The sequence below is a fragment of the Cherax quadricarinatus genome, chromosome 55, assembly GCF_038502225.1.
Source record: "Cherax quadricarinatus isolate ZL_2023a chromosome 55, ASM3850222v1, whole genome shotgun sequence".
In the NCBI taxonomy this organism is placed as follows: domain Eukaryota; kingdom Metazoa; phylum Arthropoda; class Malacostraca; order Decapoda; family Parastacidae; genus Cherax; species Cherax quadricarinatus.
Window position 1 is genome coordinate 6710242 of NC_091346.1, and position 27800 is coordinate 6738041.

At 40.1% G+C, this 27800-nt stretch overlaps 1 protein-coding gene across 1 annotated transcript in view; it reads left to right on the forward strand.

Annotated features, from left to right (window-relative positions):
* Positions 1–1274: 1274 nt before the first annotated feature.
* Positions 1275–27800, forward strand: part of Grip75 (gamma-tubulin complex component 4) — a 140495-nt gene continuing 113969 nt past the window's right edge. The window contains exons 1-3 of the mRNA XM_053791485.2: positions 1275–1510; positions 12459–12588; positions 16461–16657. Coding sequence (XP_053647460.1) covers positions 1433–1510; positions 12459–12588; positions 16461–16657 — 405 coding nt within the window. The 5' untranslated portion in view covers positions 1275–1432. The remainder of the gene's footprint in view (positions 1511–12458; positions 12589–16460; positions 16658–27800) is intronic.

The following is a 27800-nucleotide window of genomic DNA, read 5'->3' on the forward strand; positions in this document are numbered from 1 at the left end:
CTAGATGCACTAGAAGACAAAAAGAATGCAGATGTCAGACACAGTGATGACAAGACCTCAAGAATCACATCCGGCAATGCCCAACCGAACGAATGACAGCTTCCACACCTGGGGAAGCCCTCCCGTCACTCCTACCCACATACATAAGAACATGGGATACAAACCTTGACTACAGCCCTCCTTGGCTCCACCAGAGCACCGACCGCCTATACACAACAAACCACACAGGATCCACAAAACAACCATCCATAAACCATACCTCCCAAACCATACATAATCCTCACACATTCAGGTGGGTTCACACACTCAGGCACTCACCCCGTCCCTTACTGGGAGACCAGCCCGCTGCAACCCCTGACTTCCTCATAAATTCAATAAATCCACTGTGAAACCACAGTACCCCACTGAAAAATCCCTCTCCCGCCTCCAACCATAAAGGTCCCTGTTGCGACACTTCATCCTGTAAAAGGTCGCTGCTAGGACCTTCCTACATTCCCTCATCCCTTTATCCCTCATCGCCCATGAGACAAAAATAAAATCGACAACCAGGTACGCCACAGCTCTCTGGACCTGCGCTACCGGTGGCCTGGTGGCTAAAGCTCCCGCTTCACACACGGAGGGCCCGGGTTCGATTCCCGGCGGGTGGAAACATTTCGACACGTTTCCTTACACCTGTTGTCCTGTTCACCTAGCAGCAAATAGGTACCTGGGTGTTAGTCGACTGGTGTGGGTCGCATCCTGGGGGACAAGATTAAGGACCCCAATGGAAATAAGTTAGACAGTCCTCGATGACGCACTGACTTTCTTGGGTTATCCTGGGTGGCTAACCCTCTGGGGTTAAAAATCCGAAAGAAATCTTATCTTATCTTATCTTATCCCGCTCCACCCATATCCAAACTTAAGAGGAACATCTGTAGTTCTGTTCCCAAACTGAATGTAGTAGGTTTTGTCAATATTGAGAGTAAGTTTGTTAATCATCTGGGTATTTTTATTTTTATTATTATGTAGACTTTTCTCCGACTAGTGGCTTTATCAGTACAATACACTACAAGGACAAAAGCAAAAGACTGAAGCAGGTGTTCAGAACTGTAGTCTCGATGTGCCTAATTCCTTAACTTGTCGGTTTTATACCACTGATTCATTATATAATGCAGACGTATTGCTCAGGGAGTAAGACGCCTTGCTCTGCCCGTATTTAGGCCTGGGGTCCACCTGATCTAAGTGGGAAAGTAATGTTTCAGTTTCTGATTCACGGCCAGATTTTGGTCAGTACCTCTCCCAGGCCCCCGGGAGGTAGAGCTCAATAAAGCGTCAAGAGTTGGTGGCCCTGAACGACCCCAACAACAACAACGGCTGTGGTTAAATGTTTTGAAAATTATTACACTTCAGCCAAAGAAATTTTTGCTACCGCAGTCAAATATTGCCGGCAAATATGTTACACGATCTTATTTCTGCTGTTAAAGGAATTGGGGGAGACATGTTTGTGGGGAAAGAAGACTTTCGTTTTGAGGTGAGCTTTTGTTTTATAATAAAGTCAACAAGGTTTTATACAGTTTTTTTTTTGTAAATGAATATGTAATTAACAGTTATACAGTCGATGAATTAGCCAAAGCATTGTATAACAGCACTTTTCACACAACTCAATCATATAGAAAGTAAAATCGCCTAGAAATCAATCGTCCAAGGACCCCAGTGGAAATGTCATAATGTTTATTGGGTTATGGGAATTGATTAAGCTACCACTGACTTTACGTCTTCAGTAAAAGTCTTAATTGCCCATCTGTCATATTCTCGCAATCTGTCAGTATTAACAGACTTGTATTTTTACAATTTCTTAGATATAGATAAATTAAAGAAGTGTTATTGAAGATTGTTCCTTGGTGGAACTTAAGCAGTATTTTATATTTTACATTTTGCAGACGCTCTCCTTGCTAATGGAATAAATGTGTATTTCTGCAAAATTTTCATTTTGGGAAATAATAGAAAGCTTAAAACTTATTTTTTTATGAGAGAGCCACAAAATTTGGTAAACACAAGCCTATCTGATGTTATCCTGATGCCAAATGACTTCGAACAGGCGATAAATGACATGCCCATGCACTCTGCCCCAGGGCCAGACTCATGGAACTCCGTGTTCATCAAGAACTGCAAGAAACCCCTATCAGGAGCTTTTAACACCCTGTGGAGAGGGAGCATGGACACTGGGGTCGTCCCACAGTTACTAAAAACAACAGACATAGCCCCACTCTACAAAGGGGGCAGAAAAGAACATAAGAACATAAGAAAGGAGGAACACTGCAACAGGCCTGTTGGCCCATACTACGCAGGTCCTTTACAATTCATCCCACTAACAAAACATTTGACCAACCCAATTTTCAATGCTACCCAAGAAATAAGCTCTGATATGCAAGTCCCACTCAAATCCAACCCCTACCGCTCATGTACTTATCCAACCTAAATTTGAAACTACCCAAAGTCCTAGCCTCAATAACCCAACTAAGTAGACTGTTCCACTCATCAACTACCCTATTTCCAAATCAATACTTTCCTGTGTCCTTTCTAAATCTAAACTTATCTAATTTAAATCCATTACTGTGGGTTCTCTCTTGGAGAGATATCCTCAAGACCTTATTAATATCCCCTTTATTAATACCTATCTTCCACTTATACACTTCGATCAGGTCTCCCCTCATTCTTCGTCTAACAAGTGAATGTAACTTAAGAGTCTTCAATCTTTCTTCATAAGGAAGATTTCTAATGCTATGTATTAATTTAGTCATCCTACGCTGAATGTTTTCTAACGAATTTATGTCCATTCTGTAATATGGAGACCAGAATTGAGCTGCATAATCTAGATGAGGCCTTACTAATGATGTATAAAGCTGCAGTATGACCTCTGGACTTCTGTTGCTTACACTTCTTGATATAAATCCCAGTAATCTATTTGCCTTATTACGTACGCTTAGGCATTGCTGTCTTGGTTTAAGGTTGCTGCTCACCATAACCCCCAAGTCCTTTTCGCAATCTGTATGGCTAAGTTCTACATCATTTAACTTATAAGTGCTAGGGTTATGGACACTCCCGAGCTTCAGAACCTTGCATTTATCTACATTGAACTGCATCTGCCACTTTTCTGACCAAGAATATAGTTTGTTTAAATCCTCCTGAAGTTCCCTAACGTCTACGTTTGAATCAATTTTCCTACCTATCTTTGTGTCATCGGCGAATTTGCTCATATCGCTAGTAATTCCCTCATCAAGGTCATTGATATATATTATAAACAACAACGGGCCCAAGACTGATCCCTGTGGAACGCCACTTGTTACAGATCCCCACTCGGATTTAACCCCATTTATGGACACTCTCTGCTTCCTGTCTGTGAGCCATGACTCGATCCATGAGAGCACTTTTCCCCCAATGCCATGAACTGCCACTTTCTTTAACAGTCTTTGGTGTGGAACTCTATCAAAAGCTTTACTAAAACCTAAGTAAATAATATCAAACTCTTTATCGTGGTCAACAGCCTCAAAAGCTTTACTGAAGAAAGTTAATAAATTAGTTAGACAAGACCGGCCTCTTGTGAATCCATGCTGAGTATCATTAATCAAGCTATGCTTATCGAGATGGCTTCTTATAATCTCAGCTATAATTGACTCTAGTAATTTGCCTACAATTGAGGTCAGGCTTATTGGGCGGTAATTTGACGGTAACGACTTGTCCCCTGTTTTAAAAACAGGAATTACATTAGCCATCTTCCACATATCAGACACTACACCTGTTTGAAGAGATAAATTAAAAATATTAGTTAATGGTTCATAGAGTTCCATTTTGCATTCCTTAAGAACCCTTGAAAAAACCTCATCAGGACCCGGCGACTTATTTTGCTTCAGTCTGTCTATCTGCTTCACAACCATTTCACTAGTGACTGTGATGTTACATAATTTATCTTCTTCTAGCCCACTATAAAAATTAATTACTGGAATATTGTTAGTGTCTTCCTGTGTAAAAACCGAGAGAAAATAATTATTTAAAATCGAGCACATTTCATTCTCTTTGTCAGTAAGATGCCCATAGGAGGCCTGGTCACAGACCGGGCCGCGGGGGCGTTGACCCCCGAAACTCTCTCCAGGTAAACTCCAGGTAGTTATTTTTAAGGGGACCTATCTTATCTCTAACTTTTGTTCTATAGACCTGGAAAAAACTTTTTGGGTTAGTTTCAGAATCCCTAGCAACTTTAATTTCATAGTCCCTTTTAGCTTTTCTTATCCCCTTTTTAATGTCCCTCTTAATGTCAATATACTGATTCATAAGATGACCCTCACCTCTTTTGATATGCCTATAAATTACTTTCTTAGGCCCTAGTAGATATTTGAGCCTATTATTCATCCATTTTGGGTCATTTCTATTTGATCTAATTTCTTTATATGGGATAAACGTTCTTTGAGCAGCACGTATAGTTGGTTTAGAAAGACACGTAAGCAAACACTATAACATATTTATTAGAAAACGTTTCGGTCCTGGGACCTTGATCACTTCTAACATACAGAGGTAGAAAGACATTATATATATAGGCGGAGAGTGAGATGTGACGCACGTGACCTGAGGAATGTCATAAGAACATAAGAATGGAGGAACACTGTAGAAGTCCTACTGGCCCATGCGAGGCAGGTCCTTATCAAAACAACCTCTACCTATGATGAGGACGGGTAGACGATGAAATCATGTGACTCCTGTGTTGTTGGGTTGGTGCTGCTTAAGTATCATGTATGCCAATGTTTTTGAAATTTTGTAGTTTCCAGTGTTGCATTCTATAGTGTCGGTGACGGCGATTAGTGAGGCTTCTAGGCACCGTCGGCGTCTGAGGTCTGGTTCGGTGAGAACGAGTTGTGCCTCGTTCCAGTTCATCAAATGCCCCGTGGGCACTTGCTATGAGTAACATCAACGTTTCCACCATAAACACATCATCTATCAAAGACCTCACTACGAAACGCAGTTCCACACCTCTAACTTCTACAGCAGGCATCTACACTATCCCTTGTGGGTTCTGTCCCAAGAAATATGTAGGTGAGACAGGCAGAGATCTTGCAGTCCGCCTGAATGAGCATCGAAATGCCTCTAACAGAGACGATGTAAGGTACGCCTGTGTCCTCCACAGAGACTCCACGGGGCATTTGATGAACTGGAACGAGGCACAACTCGTTCTCACCGAACCAGACCTCAGACGCCGACGGTGCCTAGAAGCCTCACTAATCGCCGTCACCGACACTATAGAACGCAACACTGGAAACTACAAAATTTCAAAAACATTGGCATACATGATACTTAAGCAGCACCAACCCAACAACACAGGAGTCACATGATTTCATCGTCTACCCGTCCTCATCATAGGTAGAGGTTGTTTTGATAAGGACCTGCCTCGCATGGGCCAGTAGGACTTCTACAGTGTTCCTCCATTCTTATGTTCTTATGTTCTTGCAGCAAGACTAATCCTAAAGCTGAGGGACATGACCTATTAGGAGAGGTTAAGGGAAATCAACCTGACAACACTGGAGGACAGGAGGGACATGATAACAACAAATAAAATACCGAGAGGTGGATAAGGATAGGATGTTTCAGAGATGGGACACAGCAACAAGGGATCGCAACTGGAAGTTGAAGACTCAGATGCATCACAGGGATGTTAGGAAGTACAGTGAACCCCCGCTTTACGATCAGCTCCCAATGTGACTAATTATGAAAGTGTATTTATGTAAGTGCATTTGTACGTGTATGTTTGGGGGTCTAAAATGGACTAATCTAATTTACAATATTCCTTATGGGAACAAATTCGTTCAGTAATGGCACCTGAACATATTTCTGGAATGAAATAATATCGTAAGCCGAGGGCGTGTGTAGTAAACAGTGACCCTTTCATAACGCCTCAACACCTGCGCGTCTCCCCCGCCTCACCCACCCAACTCCCAGCGCCACCCCATCAGTAGAGGGTACTTCTCCCCTAACCCACGATGTCAGCGATGGCACTGCAGGGAGTGCCGGGCTCACAGGAACTTCCACTACAGGGACAGCATCGTGGAGTTCGACCGCGAGGCAGCTGTCAGGTGTGCCACAGGCAGTGTGTACTCAGTTCCTCAAGCTTCAACATCCGTGCACACGAGGGCCTGGGATCTTCAATCAACTTGGCGTCCACCAGGACGCTGACATGTCCCTAGGGGAGCTCTTCATCGGGCTGCTAACGGAGTCACTGGCTTCTTGGACCTCTTGGGGAGGGTCGATGGTGCTCGTGCAAGCAGCAGATCCCAGGGCAACTTGCTGCTGTTTGCAATGGCTGTCTACCGAGGAGAGACAGGCACCTAGCAACATCTGTTGTTGGGGCAATGGATGAATTCCCTGCTATGTTTGTTTACTGCTCATTACTCTGTAATTTGTCTATGATTGTAATCATGTCATAACGTGTTTATCATTCATTACCTTTGAAACTTGTCATGATTGTGACCAGCTCTACCTGGAGCTCATTACCTTTGTAAATTCTCATGATTAATGTGTTTATGATTCATTACCTTTGCAATTGTTCATGAGTGTGACCAGCTCTACCTGGAGCTCATTACCTTTGTAACTTGGTCATGATTATGACCAGATCTAGTTCATTACCTTTGTAACTTGCTCAGCTATCAAAACTTTGGAGTCCAGTCCCTGGACCAATTATGTACCTCTGTAATCTTTTGACTACCGCCCACAGGATGGGTATGGGGTGCATAATAAACATATTAAACTAACTAGTGAAGGCAGGAAGAAGAGATATAATAAAGTTTATGGAGCAGGGTTAGAGTGGACCTAGTAGCAGCCAGCGAAGAGGTGGGGCCAAGAGCTGTGACTCGACCCCTGCAACCACAGATAAGTAAGAACAAGTAGGTAAGAACATGCATACATATATACATACATGCATACTAGAGTTATAACTTTTTTACTTTTTTCCAAATAAAACATCTTCAGTGTCATAAATCGATGAACTTTTGTTTAAAAACAATGAAAAAGTCCCTAATTCCTCTCAGTTTTCAAAAAAGGTCACCCCTAAATAAAAACTATTAATCATCATTTATCAGCATTACTACTCATTAACCCTTTCAGGGTCCGTGCCGTAGATCTACGGCTTTACGTTCAGGGTCCAAACCGTAGATCTACGCCATGAGCTCAGCTCACTCTGATAAGCTGTGAGTGGTAAATTTGGGCCTAGATATGAGAGAATACATCTATGTGGTATGTGTGCACCACATAAAACAAATCCTGCAGCACACAGTGTATAATGAGAGAAAAAAATGAGACTGTGATTTTCGATTAAAACAGCGACTTTGCAGTTTTTCCGTATGTTTTTTATAGTTGTATTTGCGATTTCTTGATCTCATTTGATAGAATAGAAGATATATTACAGAACTAGAGATGATTTTGATTGGTTTTCTTACTGGAAATGTCTTGAAACTGAGCTCAAAGTAGCGGAAATGTTAAATTTTTGTCGATGTTCAAGAGTAAACAAATGACCTCACACGTCTAATACACGGCAGCTGGTGGGTCTAATATACATTCACAAATGTGATGATGATATTTATACAATTATTACAATATTGCATAACAGTAAATCTTCTATTTTTTGGTTTGAATAAAAATTCATTATGTGAATAAAAAATCAAAATGGAATTCATTTGTAAAGCCTGAAAACATAACTGATGAGCAGAGGAAATCTTAGTTTAGTGCCAGGAATGCCTGCATTGTTTATTCTGGACCCTATTTTGAAATTGGAATATTTTGAACTATGTGTTAAATTGGCTAAATTACCAATTTCCGATCACTTTATTTTGTAGTTGAAACAGTTGACTGGGCAATTTCTTGTGCTCAATCGATAGAATAGAAGTAATACTAGTGAAATAGCTAAGAATTTGGTTGACTGGAATAATGTAATTGGCCTAAAATGGGAGTCAAAGTTGGCAAAATCGCCGATTCTTAAATGTTGCCGACACATCAAAATTCACGAGAGCATAATTTCGTCAATTTTCCATCAAATTTCGTACTTTTTGTTTTATTACCTTCAGAAAAAGATTCTCTACCATTTCATAAGAAAAAATAAAAAAAAATGGCCTCTGAACGCTGAAAGGGTTAAGAAGCAGCTCAGGAAAGTACTAATTGGCAACTCAGATTAATGAAAAATATTAATCACCATATATTTACATTACTCAGGTGTCTTGTAGCTCGATCGCTAGTACACTCAACCCGCACACTGAGGTACGGGATTCGAATCTCCTCCGGTATGACTTGAAAACATTTACCTGGAGTTTACCTGGAGAGAGTTCTGGGGATCAACGCCCCCATGGCCCGGTCTGTGACCAGGCCTCATGGTGGATCAGAGCCTGATCAGTCAGGCTGTTACTGCTGGCTGCACGCAATCCAATGTACGAGCCACAGCCCGGCTGGTCAGGTACCGACTTTAGGTGCTTGTCCATTAGGGACATGTTTCCATAAGACACCTACTGTCCCTGTTCCTGTTTACCCATCAGTTTAAAATGGGTACCTGGGAGTTAGTTGACTGGTGTGGGTCGCATCCTGGGACAAAAATTGACCTAATTTGCCTGAAATGCTCAGCATAACAAGCAGCTTTCTATATTGTAGTACATGTGTATGTATGTCAATGATGTCAGCTAGGCTGCCTGTATACTATGTACATGTACTTGTAGTAAATAAAGATATAATCATCATTATTATTATTATTATTATTATTATTATTATTATTATTATTATTATTATTATTATTATTATTATTATTATTACTCATCATAAGTAGCAGCTCAGAAAATTACTAATTGGCAACTCTATATACTGGCATCTACTATTGTTGTTATCATTTTCTCATTGGTAATGGATGAAAATCTTAGTGCTAAAACCAGTTCTCCAAACATTGAGTATCCGTTTGTATCCCAACTGGTGAAGAATTACGAGGAACTAGAGGCACAGTTTGTTAATGGAATAGAAGAGAGCCTCCATAAATCAGGATGGAGAGATGATATGAAGTTTTTGTACCATCTAACACGAGTGTTTAGATTCTCTGAAGAAAAAGGGCACTTTCCTTTGAATAACTTTCAGAAAATTCCAGACATCAGCAATGCGAGATGGAATTCAAGAGCCATTCTAGCTATTCTTGCATTCATTCTTATACCTACAATACGGAAAACTTTGGAGAAGATATGCAGATTTATTTCATACACCTGGGCAGATTACAGTGGACCCTTGGTTATCGGCTGTAATCCATTCCAAAAGCTCAGCCTAAAACTGAAATGGCCGAAAACCGAAATAATATTTCCCATAAGAATTAATGTAAATACAATTAATCCATTCCAGACAAAAATATTCACAAAAAATAATTTTTTTAACAATTAAATCAGTATTACATACCTTTATTGAAGACTACTGGCTTCTGGAATGCCTGCTACACTCCCTGCATGCCCGTTACACTCCTTGCATGCCTGCTACACTTCCTGCATGCCTACTACACTCCTTACATGCCTGCTACACTCCCTGCATGCCTGTTAAACTTCCTGCATGTCTGCTACACTCCCCGCATGCCTGCTACACTTTTCACATGTGCTACACTCCCTGCATGCCTGTTACACTCCCTACATGCCTGTTACACTACTTGCATGCCTGCTACACTTTATGCATGTCTGCTACTCTCCCTGCATGCCTTTTACACTCCCTGCATGCCTGCTACACTTCCTGCATGTCTGTTACACTCCCTGCATGCCTGCTACACTCCCTGCATGCCTGCTACACTTCCAGCATGCCTGCTACACTCCCTGCATGTCTGCTACATGCAGACATGCATGTAGCAGACACTCAAAAATATTAACAAAAAAATAGATTTTTTAAAGATTAAGTATAGTTTTACATACACAAAACAATGAGAACTGAATCAAATAAATACATGAACAGTTAAATCACTATTACATACCTTTATTGAAGACTCTTGTTGACTTATGGAAGATAGGGAGGAGGAGAGAGGGAGTTGGGGTTATTGTTTGGAAAGGGAATCCCCCTTCATAAGGACTTTAGGTAATAAGTCCCTCTTTGGTGTTACTTCCCTTCTTTGTCTTTTAATGCTACTAGGACCAGCTTGAGAGTCACTGAACCCCTGTTGCACAAAGTAACTGTCCAGAGTGCTCTGTTTCTGGTGCATCTTTAAGATTTCCTAAAATGGGACAAGGTTTTATCACTGAACATGTTGCAGATATGGCTTGTTTCAGCTTGGTCAGGGTGATATTTCTCCACAAAAGTTTACAACTCATTCCACTTTGCACACATGTCCTTAATCACTGAAGAATTCACATCCTTTCCTCTCTCTCTCTTCCTCCTCTGCTGAAGCAAGTTCCTCAGCTGTGGCCTGTTGCTGTTCCATGTGAAGGTGTAGCAGCTCTTCAGTGGTTAGCTCTTCCCTGTGGTCCTCCACCCACTCTTCCACATCCTCACCACTCACGTCCAACCCCATGGACTTCCCCAATGCCACAGTAGATTCCACAACAGGCAGAGGGTCAACAGGCTCAGGGTCAGCCTCAAACCCTTCAAAATCCTTCTCGAGGGCACGGTCTGGCCACAATTGTCTCCAAGAAGAGTGCATAATCCTGGAAGTCACTCCCTCCCAAACCTTACCTATAAGGCTAATGCAATGGAGGATATTGAAGTGATTTCTCCAGAACTCTCTTGGGGCCATTTCAGTGTCTGAGGTCACTTCAAAGCACTTTTGAAACACTGCTTTTGTGTAGAGTTTTTTGAAGTTAGAAATGACCTGCTTTTCCACGGGCTGGATGAGAGGAGTGGTATTAGGAGGCAAGAACTTCGCTCTTTTAACTGAAATCCCTAGACAATTGGTTTGCCAAGTTGGGAGGATGTGCAGAGGCATTCTCCATTACTAGGAGGCACTTGAGTGGCAATTTCTTTTCCAGGAGGTATTTTTTTCACCCTCAGACCAAACGCTTCATGGACCCAGTCAATGAAAAGTTGCCTCGTGACCCATGCCTTATGATTAGCTTTCCACATCACACAATTTACTCTTGATGATATTATTTTTCTTGAATACTCTGGGATTTTGTGAGTGATACATGAGTAAAGGCTTCACTTTGAAATCTCCAGTAACATTAGCACAGAACAAAAGAGTTAGCCTGTCTTTCATAGGCTTGTGTCCTGGCATTGCCTTTTCCTCCTCCATGATGTAGGTCCTCTTTGGAATTTTCCTCCAAAAGAGGCCTGTTTCATCACAACTGAACACTTGTTGGGGTTGGAATTCTTCAGCCTCTATGTACCCCTTGAATTCCTGCACAAATTTTTCAGAACCACGTTTGTCAGAATTTGCAGCCTCCCCATGCCTTACAACACTGTGTATGCCACTACGCTTCTTAAATCTCTCAATCCAGCCTCTGCTTGCCTTAAATTCACTAACATCATCACTAGTACCAGGCACTTTCTTTACGAGATCTGCATGCAACTGCCTTGCCTTTTCACAAATGATCATCTCTGAAACACTAACTCCCGCTGTTTTTCCCTGATCCACAACAACAACAACTTCTCCACATCTTCATTTGTTTGTGATCTCTTTTTTGTTAACAGGTTTACTCCTTTTGCCACATCAGCTTCCTTGACTTTTTCTTTCTTTGCCAGGATAGAAGTGATTGTTGATTTGTTTTTGCCATACATCCTGGCAAGTTCCAGCACTCATACACCACTCTAATATTTTTCTGTTACTTCCTTCTTAAATTCCATCGTGTTTCTCACTTTCTTTACCAAAGAAACTTTACTAGAAACTTTCTTGGGGCCTATGGTGACTTATTTCACAGTCGCACTTTATAAAAAACCTCCCAAAACAATGGATTTTAAGTTAATGTTTGGATGAATGTGCGGAGTATATGCTCACTCGCTGACAGACAAAGGGAGACTGACTCACCAAAGCCTGGCGTCCCAGCAGGAGAGATGGGCTAATGCATCTAATATGGCCAATATACGAGGCAACGGCTGAAATATGGAGCAAAATTTCCGCCGAAAAAACGGCCTAAATACAAATTGGCCAATAAAAAAAGCGGCCGAAAAATGACGTTCCACTGTACATGCATGCATGCACACGTACATACATACATACATACATACATACATACATACATACATACATACATACATACATACATACATACATACATACATACATACATTCCATACCATACCATCATACCATACATTCATACATTACATACATACACTCATACACAACAGTAATTTTGCTGGCTGGTTGTAGAAGCAACAGCTAACCAGATAACATTAATAAGGAAGGTGGCTAGTTGTCTGCTGGATTTCTGAGACATTTCTTATTACTATAATGGAGTATTGTACGTATTTGATACCGAAATCTCATACACCCCTCTCAATATTTGCAGGTTTCCAATGACCTGGGTTTTCTTCATCCAAGTGAGTTTGCCATCATCCACAAGATACTAAGTATTGGGACTCACTACAAGAAGATTACAAATTTTTGTAATACTTATGACATTGTACGAATTAATACAGGTTAGTGTGAAGGGCATTGCATGTATTATTTAGAAAAGCAAATACAAATAGCAAAATGAGCCTTTATCAGTTAATGTTTTTGCTCCAGTGAGTGTCATAGCAACAAGAATGGAACAACACTTCATAAGGTTTACAAACACAGGCTAGGTAGGTTATTTCATTTTTCATGAATGAAGGGTTTCTTATTAATAACTAATAAGGAAAATTTTTTTAAAAGTATGTTCTACAATGTATTTGTTTTCATTCAAGAGAACAGAAGAGTGGCTGGATTTTGAACAGTGCTCCTTGTTTCTTAACCCCAAATCCTGAGGTGTCTCCTGGTGTTGCAAAATTTCTAAAAAAAAAAAAAAAAGAAATTTTTTTTATGAAATGACAGAGAATCTTTTCCCGATTGTAATGACACCAAAAGAATGAAATTTGATGAAAAACTTAGGGAATTATGCTCTCGCGAAGTTAGCGGTCTCTATTATGTTTACGCATTGGCAATTTCGCCCACTTTGAGCCCTATTTTCGGCCAATTCCAATGTACCAGTCGACAAAAATCATAACTATTTCGCTAGAGCTACATTTTTTCTATCGAATGAGTATAAGAAACCACCCATTTACTGATTTCAACTATCCAATAAAGTGGTCAGAAATTGGCAATTTTGCCAATTTCTAACCACTTGTGTGAAATTGGCAAAATTGCCAATTTCACACAAATTTCAAAAGATGCCAATTTCCAAATAGGGTCCAGAATAAACAAGACAGATATTCCTGGCTCTAAAATAATTTTTTTTCTGTTCATTAGTCACATCCCCAGGCCTCTCTTACATTTCTTTTGCTTTCCACTTTGAATTTTTATTCTCACAAAAAAATAGAAGATTTACTGTCATGCAGACTAGGAAGGTCTTTCACAAACCATCCCACTAACAGAATTGTATTTGCCCAACCCAATTTTCATTGCTTCCCAAACAATAAGCTTTGTTGGTTCTCCGAACCATTCATCTACATTTGATAATTCTGTTCGCTCATGTGGAAGTCCCACTCAAATCAAATCATGTGTGTGGGAAAATACCCTGGCTGGTGTGTGGGGAAGTACCCTGGCTGGTGTGTGGGGAAGTACCCTGTCTGGTTTGTGGGGAAGTACCCTGGCTGGTTTGTGGGGAAGTGCCTTGGCTGGTGTGTGCAGGGAAGTACCCTGGCTGGTGTACATAATTTAGTAGGAACACTGTAGCAGACCTGTTGGCCCATACTAGGCAGGTCCTTCACAAACCATCCCACTAACAGAATTGTATTTGCCCAACCCAATTTTCAGTGCTTAACAAACAATAAGCTTTGATGATTCTGTTCACTCATGCACAAGTCCCACTCAAATCAAATCATGTGTGTGGAGAAGTGTCCTGGCTGGTGTGTGTTGGCAAGTACCCTGGTTGGTGTGTTCTTTCTTGAATTCTGTCGTGTTTATTGCTTTTTTACCAAAGGGGTGGCACTAGGAGCTTTCTTTTGGCCCATGGTGGCTTATTTAGCAGTTGCAAGCACTAAAACGAATGGGATATTACGAAATGTATCGTATGAACGTGTGGGATCATGCTCACTGGCTGATAAACAATGACACACTGACTAATTGGTGTGTCGGGCCGCTCGGACGCATTTGGGACGAATGACTATTACCGAGCTAAATGACGCTCACTGAGCCAATATTTTGACCAAAAAGTTACTACAGTGGACCCCCGGATAACGATATTATTTCAATCCAGAAGTCTGTTTGGGTGCCGTTATAGACCGAATTTGTTCCCATAAGATATTGTGAATTAGATTAGTCCGTTTCAGACCCCCAAAAATACACCTACAAAAGCACTTACAAAAATACACTTACATAATTGGTCGAGTTGGGAGCTGATCGTTATGCGGGGGTCCACTGTATTTCCAAATATTACGAAATCCGATGACTATGAAATCCGGGGGTCTGCTGTACGTTTATTTTCCAGTGTACCTCTTAACCATTTCACTGTCCATCACATAGATCTATGTTATTGACACCAAGGTCCCTTATGTAGATATACATCATGAACTATGACATGCTAAGAGTATGTTACATTTTATCTGGCATATATCACACACCATTATAGGTATGCCTCCTGACCAGTGAACCAGGTGCTAAGGGTTTAACGATCAGGGGCCTCATTGTTATACCAGTACCTTGGTTCAACCAACCAATCACAGGAAAGCCTGCCAAAGCTGTGAAGCGATGTTGTATACTTGTGAAACAGCTTTGGCAAACTTGCCTTCCCTCTTGATCGCTACAGTTCACTGTGTCTTGTGCTTGCATTTGTCTTATTGATCACTGTGTCTTATGTTTGCATTTGCCTCATTGTATATAGCTGTATATACTGTACATAGGCTATGTGCACTGTAAATACCAGCTTATTTTGGTGAAGGAAATACATTCATTTATTCTCTGCTGTCTTTTTACTCGTTTCTAAGTAGTTATAGCAATATGGCAAGTGTGCAGGCCGTATCTACACCTGTGTTTATAAAATGAACTCAACCCACTCAGATAAGCTGTGAATGGTAAATTTTGGTCTAGATGTGAGAGAATAGGTTTGTGCAGTGAGTGTGAACAGTATAAAAATTTTTTTTTGCCTGTCATGGTGCATGATGGGGAAAAAATATGACTGTGTTAGGTTTAAAATAGCGAATTTGAGGTATTTTCTAGGATGGTATTTATGGTTTTATGGGCTGTTTCCAGTGGCTAACGCGACGGTCTGGAGTTTTGAGACTCTCTGACCGCGGGTTCAATCCCGCTCGTGGTATGGTTTGTTTCTTGTTATCGTTTGATAGAATGTAAGATATACTATGGAATTAGAGATAATTTTGGTTGGTTCCAGGACTAGCAGTAGCCTGAAATCAGCCTTAGAGTAACAGAAGTATTCGATTTTGCTGATTTTCCTGATCTGTTTGATGGGTTTTTACTAGGTCTGCACTGTATAGCCCTTGTAGCTTAGCGCTTCTTTTTGATTATAATAATAATTTACTAGGTCTGATTCAGTTATTGGAATACCATAAACTATGACAAATCACTCCTGGTTATATTTTGTCTGAGAAATAGGGTTAATCTTCAATATTTTGATGTGATGGCTTCAAAATGAAAGGCAGGTGCAATATGGGAGAGGCTTGGGAATGGGATTAATTAACAGAGGAAATGTCTAAGTTTTTATTTTGGATTCTGTATTTAAATTGAAATATTTTTAATTTTATGTAAAATTTCAGAAGAATTTTTTTTTAAAGGGGGACACAGAACTTTTAATTTTGGGGGTCTGGACAGTGAAAAGGCTAATAGTTCTTATTCTCTAATATTTTTTTTATATCCTAGGAACCTTGGGAACATGATCTCCAGAACCACTAAGAGAACATGTAACACACTGTGTACCATGCAAAAGGAATGTTTATCACCATCCTCTAGGATAGAGGAGTAAATTTGAACAACCATGTAAATATAAGGTTCCCCATGTTATTAAGAGGCCTTTGTTAAATGGAGACAGGCAGCTGATTGGGGTGGATGGCCTGTGCAGTGAGCAAACAGAGGAAATGCAGGTGTGCAGGAGAGTGTAAACAGTTAATTTACTGGACAGAAAAAGATCTAACTGTGTGTTATTGGTATTAGAGGCTATACTGACAGGGGTGTTAATGTTGCAGTTTAAAAACTGTAGTGTAAAGCACCCTTCTGGCAAGACAGTGATGGAGTGAATGATGGTGAAAGTTTTTCTTTTTCGGGCCACCCTGCCTTGGTGGGAATCGGCCGGTGTGATAATAAAAAAAAAAATCATAGAACTTAAAAACTGAAATAGTTTCAAATACTGTACTACAGAGGTTTTTTCATCTTTTTCCAGATAAAAAATATCGTTGTGGATTATATCTGTCATCACTTGCTTCAGCTCTTCATAAAACAGCACGAAGCTTTCACACTACAGTGGTAGAGCTGGAGTACAGACTACTGAGTGATCCACACCTTCCTCTCAGTGAATTGCTGCTTACTCTTCAACCTACAGCTCCATTATTAGCTGCACTTTCCTCACTAGTAACTCAGGTAATTTACTCTCATTTATTCTTCAGTGATGAGAAACCAGTTTTCTTTCTTGTGGTAAGTGATTCTTGAAAGTTATCTTTAATCATATGACACTCCATACTTTTTTTTTTTGCATTGCAATTTATTTTGGCAGTTTATTTTTCTATACATCCATATCTTCTGCATAATGCTTTAACAAGTAAAGCATAAATTGTCTTCAGAAAAAAGAGGGTGATATACTGCATTTAATATTTTTTCACACTTTTGTTATATTTAAAATTGGAAGCAGGTGAAAGGACAAAATTGTGTTGTGGATGCTTGATTACACTAGACAACATAATATATGTTCGGTCTGCTACTGAGATAAATCTAGATGTTCTTTTGTATTGAGCTTGATGATTTCAAATTTGAAGTTGAAATTGAGCCAACATGTCAGAATTTTTAGTTATTGGAAAGCATATTTTTTCAAGAATTGTGTATTTATTAATCATGTTCCATCAAAATTTACAATACAATATAATAATGAGCCATAGAAAACTTACTCCTTGTTATAAAGTAATTGCTAAAGAATGCTTCAAGGACAATAACAACAAATTCTCACTGGAAGTTGAAAATATTAAAAAATGTTTAAAGCATTTGCCTCTAAGCTTGTGACTAACAGTGATTCTCTTTGAAGACACCAACAGTAGTCCCCCATCATATAGGGATTAAAACACCCTTGGTAGCCTAACTCCATTATACTGATATCCTGGTGAAATGTTTTACCATGCTTATTAATAGCATCAAGATTGGATGGAAAGAAGTCAAGATGTGAATGAAGAAATGTCATTTTCAGGGACATACAGCAGTCTAGGTTGGGGCTCTTAGGATATTGACACAGCTTTATCAGGTGATTGTTGCAGTGGAGTGCTCAAGTACTCTGTTATATGCCACTGGCTTGTTTTACCCTGCAGTTCTTTATTCAGCAGATGATTAAGTCTAACACCTGCTCCAGATCACACTTTATGATAATGCTTTGAGATCAATCATGGTTCTTTTCAGTAAACAAGTCTGCAATTTTTCAAAGAATATGCAATGACTCATGTACATTTTGCAGTGTCAGCATCACCCCTTAAGGCTCAGGTTCTTCATCCTCATCGTCTTCTGCTCTCTGCAGCTGGAAATTTAATTCCTGCATTATTTCCTCTGCAGTTGATTGTTGAAGTGGAGTGCTCATGTATTCTGTCATATGCCACTGGTTTGTTTTACTCTTTAGTTCTTTATACAGTGGAACCTCGGCTGTCAAATTTAATTCGTTCCAAATGTCGATTCGACAACTGAAATGGATGACAACCATAAAGAATAATGTAAATAGAATTACAGTGGACCCCTGGTTAACGATATTTTTTCATTCCAGAAGTATGTTCAGGTGCCAGTACTGACCGAATTTGTTCCCATAAGGAATATTGTGAAGTAGATTAGTCCATTTCAGACCCCCAAACATACACGTACAAACGCACTTACATAAATACACTTACATAATTGGTCGCATTGGGAGGTGATCGTTAAGCAGGGGTCCACTGTAATCTGTTCCAGACCTCAGAAAACAATATAATAATTTATTAAAAATTTACTACTGCATAAAACTGTAAAAATGAATACTAAAAGAAACTTTAACTAAAATATTGTACAGAAAATGAAAATTTAACTGCCTCTTACCTGTCAGAGGAGAGCTAATGGCATACTGGAAGCAGGAGGCAGAGGAGAGGAGGAGGTATGCTACTGCTTGGAAGGAGAGTCACCTTCTATTAATGTCAGGCAACTGTCCTTCTGGTGTTGTTTCTCTTCTTTGTCTCTTTTCACTACTAACACCTTGTTCTGGCTCACTGGTTCTTTGTCTCACTAAAAACAAAACCTGTCCAGTGAGGTTTGTTTCAGGCTCTGTTTTAACACTTGTTTAACCCGTAAACAGTCCAAGCAGATCTACGTTTACATGTGTAGTGCTACAAAAGTAGATCTACGTTTTTCTTTACATATTTTCAAATGTAACAAAAAAAAAAGTAGATCAAAGTTTTTTTACACATTTTCAAATGTAAAAAACAAAAAGAAGATCTACTTTTTTTACATACTTTCAAATGTTGAAAAAACGTATATATACGTTTGGACCGTTTACGGGTTAATTGAGACATTACAGTTATTGTACATGTTAGAGAAATGGATAGCCACTGCTTTGTCTGGATGATATTTTTCAGTAAACTCCTGCACTTCATGCCATTTAGCACACATTTCATTGACAAATGCAGTGGGCACATTGTCCCTTCCCTCCTCTTCCTTTGATTACAGCTCCTCTGCAGCAATCTATTGCTGCTCCTTCTGAAGGTCTGCAAGTTGTTCTATGGTGAGTTCAGTTCTGTCCTCCTCCACATCATCTTCAATCACCTCTAGGTCCAAGGTCTTCTCCAGGGACACAATATCCTCTACTGGCTCAGGCTCGTTTTCAAAGCCTTCAAAATCTCTGGCTGCCACAAAGTCAGACCACAATTTCTTCCATGCTGACTGTATGGTCTTAGAAGACACATTTCCCCAGGCTTTGTCTGTATGACTCAAGCAGATGAGGATATTGAAATGGTCCTTCCAGAACTCCCTGAGGGTTAAATTTGTTTCTGAAATGATTTCAAAGCACCTTTCAGAAAGTGCTTTGGTATAGAGTTTCTTGAAGTTATAATTGACCTGCTGGTCCATGGGCTGGATGAAAGGAGTGGTGTTAGTTGCTGAATTTCTCCAGCACCTCATTTTACAAGCTTGGAGGATGAGCAGGAGCATTATCTATAAGTAAAAGGGCCCTGAGTAGCATTTTTTTTTTTAGCCCCAAATCCTGAAGTGTCTCCTGGTGTCGAAGAAAATAAAAAAAAAAAAAATTATTTTTTCTTAGGAAAATGTTAAGATTAATTTTCTAATTGTTTTAAGCCCCAAAACAAATTTTTGCAATCAGTACTTATGGAGATAGTAGGTTGGTAGACAGCAACCACCCAGGGAAGTACTACCATCCTGCCAGATGACTGTGAAACAAAAACCTGTAACTGTTTTGCATGATGGTAGGATTGCTGGTTTCTTTTTCTGTCTCATAAACACGCTAGATAACAGGGATATCTTGCTACTCCTACTTACACTTTGGTCACACTTCACAGACACGCACATGCATATATATATACATACATCTAGGTTTTTCTCCTTTTTCTAAATAGCTCTTGTTCTTCTTTATTTCTTCTATTGTAAATGGGGAAGTGGAAAAGAATCTTTCCTCCGTAAGCCATGCATGTCGTATGAGGCGACTAAAATGCCGGGAGCAATGGGCTAGTAACCCCTTCTCCTGTAGACATTTACTAAAAAAGAGAAGAAGAAAAACTTTATAAAACTGGGATGCTTAAATGTGCGTGGATGTAGTGCGGATGACAAGAAACAGATGATTGCTGATGTTATGAATGAAAAGAAGTTGGATGTCCTGGCCCTAAGCGAAACAAAGCTGAAGGGGGTAGGAGAGTTTCAGTGGGGGGAAATAAATGGGATTAAATCTGGAGTATCTGAGAGAGTTAGAGCAAAGGAAGGGGTAGCAGTAATGTTAAATGATCAGTTATGGAAGGAGAAAAGAGAATATGAATGTGTAAATTCAAGAATTATGTGGATTAAAGTAAAGGTTGGATGCGAGAAGTGGGTCATAATAAGCGTGTATGCACCTGGAGAAGAGAGGAATGCAGAGGAGAGAGAGAGATTTTGGGAGATGTTAAGTGAATGTATAGGAGCCTTTGAACCAAGTGAGAGAGTAATTGTGGTAGGGGACCTGAATGCTAAAGTAGGAGAAACTTTTAGAGAGGGTGTGGTAGGTAAGTTTGGGGTGCCAGGTGTAAATGATAATGGGAGCCCTTTGATTGAACTTTGTATAGAAAGGGGTTTAGTTATAGGTAATACATATTTTAAGAAAAAGAGGATAAATAAGTATACAAGATATGATGTAGGGCGAAATGACAGTAGTTTGTTGGATTATGTATTGGTAGATAAAAGACTGTTGAGTAGACTTCAGGATGTACATGTTTATAGAGGGGCCACAGATATATCAGATCACTTTCTAGTTGTAGCTACACTGAGAGTAAAAGGTAGATGGGATACAAGGAAAATAGAAGCATCAGGGAAGAGAGAGGTGAAGGTTTATAAACTAAAAGAGGAGGCAGTTAGGGTAAGATATAAACAGCTATTGGAGGATAGATGGGCTAATGAGAGCATAGGCAATGGGGTCGAAGAGGAATGGGGTAGGTTTAAAAATGTAGTGTTAGAGTGTTCAGCAGAAGTTTGTGGTTACAGGAAAGTGGGTGCAGGAGGGAAGAGGAGCGATTGGTGGAATGATGATGTAAAGAGAGTAGTAAGGGAGAAAAAGTTAGCATATGAGAAGTTTTTACAAAGTAGAAGTGATGCAAGGAGGGAAGAGTATATGGAGAAAAAGAGAGAGGTTAAGAGAGTGGTGAAGCAATGTAAAAAGAGAGCAAATGAGAGAGTGGGTGAGATGTTATCAACAAATTTTGTTGAAAATAAGAAAAAGTTTTGGAGTGAGATTAACAAGTTAAGAAAGCCTAGAGAACAAATGGATTTGTCAGTTAAAAATAGGAGAGGAGAGTTATTAAATGGAGAGTTAGAGGTATTGGGAAGATGGAGGGAATATTTTGAGGAATTGTTAAATGTTGATGAAGATAGGGAAGCTGTGATTTTGTGTATAGGGCAAGGAGGAATAACATCTTGTAGGAGTGAGGAAGAGCCAGTTGTGAGTGTGGGGGAAGTTCGTGAGGCAGTAGGTAAAATGAAAGGGGGTAAGGCAGCTGGGATTGATGGGATAAAGATAGAAATGTTAAAAGCAGGTGGGGATATAGTTTTGGAGTGGTTGGTGCAATTATTTAATAAATGTATGGAAGAGGGTAAGGTACCTAGGGATTGGCAGAGAGCATGCATAGTTCCTTTGTATAAAGGCAAAGGGGATAAAAGAGAGTGCAAAAATTATAGGGGGATAAGTCTGTTGAGTATACCTGGTAAAGTGTATGGTAGAGTTATAATTGAAAGAATTAAGAGTAAGACGGAAAATAGGATAGCAGATGAACAAGGAGGCTTTAGGAAAGGTAGGGGGTGTGTGGACCAGGTGTTTACAGTGAAACATATAAGTGAACAGTATTTAGATAAGGCTAAAGAGGTCTTTGTGTCATTTATGGATTTGGAAAAGGCGTATGACAGGGTGGATAGGGGGGCAATGTGGCAGATGTTGCAAGTGTATGGTGTAGGAGGTAGGTTACTGAAAGCAGTGAAGAGTTTTTACGAGGATAGTGAGGCTCAAGTTAGAGTATGTAGGAAAGAGGGAAATTTTTTCCCAGTAAAAGTAGGCCTTAGACAAGGATGTGTGATGTCACCGTGGTTGTTTAATATATTTATAGATGGGGTTGTAAGAGAAGTAAATGCGAGGGTCTTGGCAAGAGGCGTGGAGTTAAAAGATAAAGAATCACACACAAAGTGGGAGTTGTCACAGCTGCTCTTTGCTGATGACACTGTGCTCTTGGGAGATTCTGAAGAGAAGTTGCAGAGATTGGTGGATGAATTTGGTAGGGTGTGCAAAAGAAGAAAATTAAAGGTGAATACAGGAAAGAGTAAGGTTATGAGGATAACAAAAAGATTAGGTGATGAAAGATTGAATATCAGATTGGAGGGAGAGAGTATGGAGGAGGTGAACGTATTCAGATATTTGGGAGTGGACGTGTCAGCAGATGGGTCTATGAAAGATGAGGTGAATCATAGAATTGATGAGGGAAAAAGAGTGAGTGGTGCACTTAGGAGTCTGTGGAGACAAAGAACTTTGTCCTTGGAGGCAAAGAGGGGAATGTATGAGAGTATAGTTTTACCAACGCTCTTATATGGGTGTGAGGCATGGGTGATGAATGTTGCAGCGAGGAGAAGGCTGGAGGCAGTGGAGATGTCATGTCTGAGGGCAATGTGTGGTGTGAATATAATGCAGAGAATTCGTAGTTTGGAAGTTAGGAGGAGGTGCGGGATTACCAAAACTGTTGTCCAGAGGGCTGAGGAAGGGTTGTTGAGGTGGTTCGGACATGTAGAGAGAATGGAGCGAAACAGAATGACTTCAAGAGTGTATCAGTCTGTAGTGGAAGGAAGGCGGGGTAGGGGTCGGCCTAGGAAAGGTTGGAGGGAGGGGGTAAAGGAGGTTTTGTGTGCGAGGGGCTTGGACTTCCAGCAGGCATGCGTGAGCGTGTTTGATAGGAGTGAATGGAGACAAATGGTTTTTAATACTTGATGTGCTGTTGGAGTGTGAGCAAAGTAACATTTATGAAGGGATTCAGGGAAACCGACAGGCCGGACTTGAGTCCTGGAGATGGGAAGTACAGTGCCTGCACTCTGAAGGAGGGGTGTTAATGTTGCAGTTTAAAAACTGTAGTGTAAAGCACCCTTCTGGCAAGACAGTGATGGAGTGAATGATGGTGAAAGTTTTTCTTTTTCGGGCCACCCTGCCTTGGTGGGAATCGGCCAGTGTGATAATAAAAATAATAAAAAAAAAACTTATGGAGATATGCAGGAGTAAAGTTGGCAGAAAATGAGCTGCGTATGGCAACAGCCACGAATGCTACTCACCAGGTAAACTGGTTTACTTGCATTCGAAGGTTTCTTGTTTTTTTTTTTTCACTATTTTATTTTTTCACATAACTTATGTGGCCTGTGAGTTCAAACTAAGGTACAATGTACATATATACACTCATATACAACACAATAAGCACAAGAAGATAATTATCAATATATTGTTTACAAAACTTATTTACACATACAAACAATACAAAAAATTGTTTATTACTATTGTTCTATAATATATATACACATGTACAGTCACTGGACATGTTCCTAGAAGTTCTGCAGCATGTGGAACTCTTTGACACATGGTTTCATGCACAATGGTGTTTTACACTTCTCACACATAAAAAGAGTGTGTCTGCATTTTTGTGTGTGTAAAGACAAAACACCTCATATGAGCAGTTTTCTTCATGGTAGTTTTTTTTTTTTTTTTTTAACAAGTCGGCCGTCTCCCACCGAGGCAGGGTGACCCAAAAATAAAGAAAATCCCCAAAAAGAAAATACTTTCATCATCATTTAACACTTTCACCTCACTCACACATAATCACTGTTTTTGCAGAGGTGCTTAGAATACAACAGTTTAGAAGCATATACACATAAAGATACACAATATATCCCTTCAGACTGCCAATATCCCAAACCCCTCCTTTAAAGTGCAGGTATTGTACTTCCCATTTCCAGAACTCAAGTCCGGTTATATAAAAATAACCGGTTTCCCTGAATCCCTTCACTAAATATTACTCTGCTCACACTCCAACAGTTTGTCAGGTCCCAAATACCATTCGTTTCCATTCACTCCTATCTAACACGCTCACGCATGCTTGCTGGACGTCCAAGCCCCTTGCCCACAAAGCCTTCTTTACTCCCTCCCTCCAACCTTTTCGAGGACGACCCCTACCCTGCCTTCCTTCCTCTACAGATTTATACACTCTCCATGTCATTCAACTTGGATCCATTCTCTCTAAATGACCAAACCACCTCAACAACCCCCTCTTCAGCCCTTTGACTAATACTTTTATTAATTCCACACCTTCTAATTTCCACACTGAATTTTCTGCATATTTACACCACACATTGCCCTTAGACAGAACATCTCCACTGCCTCCAACCGTCTCCTTGCTGCAGCATTTACAACCCAAGCTTCACATTCATATAAGAGTGTTGGTACCACTATACTTTCATACATTCCCTTCTTTGCCTCCATAGATAACGTTTTTTGTCTCCACATATACCTCAGCGCACCACTCACCTTTTTTTCCTTCATCAGTTCTACACATTCCCTACCCACTCTAAAACCTCCTTGCTTATCCGCAATCCTTCATTCTGTCTTACCTATAATTCATTCAGTAATAACCCTACTGTACACTTTTCCTGGTATACTCAGTAAACTAATTCCTCTATAATTTTTACAATTTCTTTTGTCCCCCTTCCCTTTATGTAAAGGTACTATACATGCTCTCTGCCAATCCCTAGGTACCTTCCACTCTTTCATACATTAAACAAAAATACCAACCACTCTAACACTATATCCCCCCTGCTTTTAACATTTCTGTCATGATTCCATCAGTTCCAGCTGCTTTACCCCCTTTCATTCTACGTAATGCCTCACACACCTCCCCCACACTCGCATCCTGTTCTTCCTCACTCCTAAACGATGGTATACCTCCCTGGCCAGTGCATGAAATTACTGCCTCCCTTTTTTCGTCGACATTTAAAAGCTCCTCAAAACATTCCCGCCATCTACCCAATACCTCCATCTCCCCATCTACTAACTCCCCTACTCTGTTTTTAACTGACAAATCCATTCATTCCCTAGGCTTTCTTAACTTGTTTAACTCCAAATTTTTTTCTTATTTTCATTAAAATTTCTTGACAGTGCCTCTCCCACTATATCATCTGCTCTCTTTTTGCACTCTCTCACCACTCTCTTCACCTTTCTTTTACTTTGCATATACTCTGCTCTTCTTATAACACTTCTGCTTAGTAAAAACCTCTCATAAGCTACCTTTTTCTCTTTTATCACACCCTTTACTTCATTCCACCAATCACTCCTCTTTCCTCCTGCACCCACCCTCCTATAACCACAAATTTCTACCCCACATTCTAATACTATTCCAACCCTCTTCAACCCCCCCCCCCCCACTACTCATACTTGCACTAGCCGACCTTTCTGCCAATAGTTGCTTATATCTTTCTCGAACCTCCTCCTCCCTTAGTTTATACACTTATACGTCACCCTGCCTCGGTGGGAGACGGCCGACTTGTTGAAAAAAAAAAAAAAAAAAAAAAAACTCTCTCTTAATTGTTGTTGCCATTTTCCTCTTGTCCCATCTACCTCTTACTCTAACTGCAGCTACAACTAAATAATGACCCAATATATCAGTTGCCTCTCTATAAACATGTACATCCTGAAGCCTACCCATCAACCTTTTATCCACCAGTACATAATCTAACAAACTACTTTCATTACGTGCTATATCATACCTTGTATTTTTATTTATCCTCTTTTTCATAAAATATGTATTACTTATTGTCCAACGTCTTTCTACACATAGCTCAATTAAAGGCTCCCCATTTTCAATTACCCCTGGCACCCCAAATTTACCTACTACTCCTCAACATTTTTACCCACTTTAGCATTGAAATCCCCAACCACCATTACTCTCACACTTGGTTCAAAACTCCCCACACATTCACTCAACATTTCCCAAAATCGCTGTCTCTCCTCTATACTTCTCTGTTCTCCAGGTGCATAAATGCTTACTATAACCCACTTTTCACATCCAACCTTTATTTTACTCCACATAATCCTTGAATTAATACATTTATACTTTCTTGTTTCCTGCCATAGTTTATCCTTCAACATTATTGCTACTCCTTCTTTAGCTCTAACTCTGTTTGAAACCCCTGACCTAATCCCATTTATTTCTCTCCACTGAAACTCTCCCACCCCTTTCAGCTTTGTTTCACTTAAATCCAGGACATCCAGCTTCTTCTCATCCACAATCATCTCTTTCTTATCATTCGCACAACATCCACGCACATTCAGACATCCCACTTTGACAATTTTCTTCTTATTCTCTTTAATAATCATTACAGGAAAAGGGGTTACTAGCCCATTGTTCCTGGCATTTTAGTTGACTTTTACAACACGCATGGCTTACGGAGGAAAGATTCTTATTCCACTTCCCCATGGATATACATAAAAGGAAAAGTACTAAGAACAAGAACTATTAATATAAAATCAAAGAAAGCTCGGATGAGTGTGTATAAATAAACATGTACATGTATGTGTAGTATGACCTAAGTGTAAGTAGAAGTAGCAAGATGTATCTGTAATCTTGCATATTTATGAGACAGACAAAAGACACCAGCAATCCTTGCATAATGTAAAACAATTACAAGCTTTCGTTTTACACTCACTTGGCAGAACGGTAGTACCTCCCTGGGAGGTTGCTTTCTACCAACCTACTACTGGTAGGTAGTTATTCTAGGTAAATGTCATCATTCCTTCCTATCTACCTACCTTTCATTCTTTCTTCATTCTTTCCTTCCTTCCTTCCTTCTGGTTTCTATAATATGTATACACATATATAGTCACTGGACACTTTCATTGTGTTGTGTGTGAGTGTGTGTGTGGAATTCTAAATGTGCTGAGTCAGGGTCCAGCAGCTGTCAAAGTGACATATTGTATTACTAATTCCCTCTACTGCCATTCAAAACAATGGGGTCTGATGCTGCTTCCCCTCCATCCTCCTACCTAATTATCTTTATTCTTTCTACTTCTTTCTTTCTCTTTTATTTCCTCTTTCATTCTCTCTCTCATTCTCTCTCTCTTTTTTTACACAGGGCTTGAAAAGGTTAAGGATCCCTAGCTTTATTGACAAGCTATTTACAGGTTAAGGATTCCTAACTTTATTGGCAAGCTAAGAGCTGTTACATACATCAGCTCATTTGAAAGCATTTTTATTGTTACGAGACATACAGTAGGGAACAGGATGAAGTTGGAGCCATCTGTGGGCCAGCATTTTCATTTGATCAACTGACTTTATCTCGTTGACATCATTATGCTGTACGAATGTGTTCCATACTCGAGTCATCCTGGGTATATATGATCTCAGATGGAGTGATGTTCTGGAGAAGGGTACAACCAGAGTGAAGTTGCTGCTTTCTGCTCGTCTTGTGGCATAAAAGCTTGTTTCACGCTGTCCTCGAGGTGGATCCAGATGTGGTACTTTGACAATATTGGCCTTGTACATAACAGTAAGGCCACCCACATCCCTCCTGTGTTGAAGGCTCTGCTGAAATGACAGATCTATCCAGGATGGGTCCAGGCGAGAGATGAGACGTCTTGCTCTGTTCTCTACTCTATCAAGCAGTCGGAGATGAGAGGGGGGGCAGGCAAACCAAGAAAGTGGAGCATACTCAAGGTGTGAGCGTACTTGTGCCTCGTACAGAATCTTGCAACCCCTACTATCAAGCAGATGCGAGATACGGCGAAGTGCCGTAAGCTTCCTGG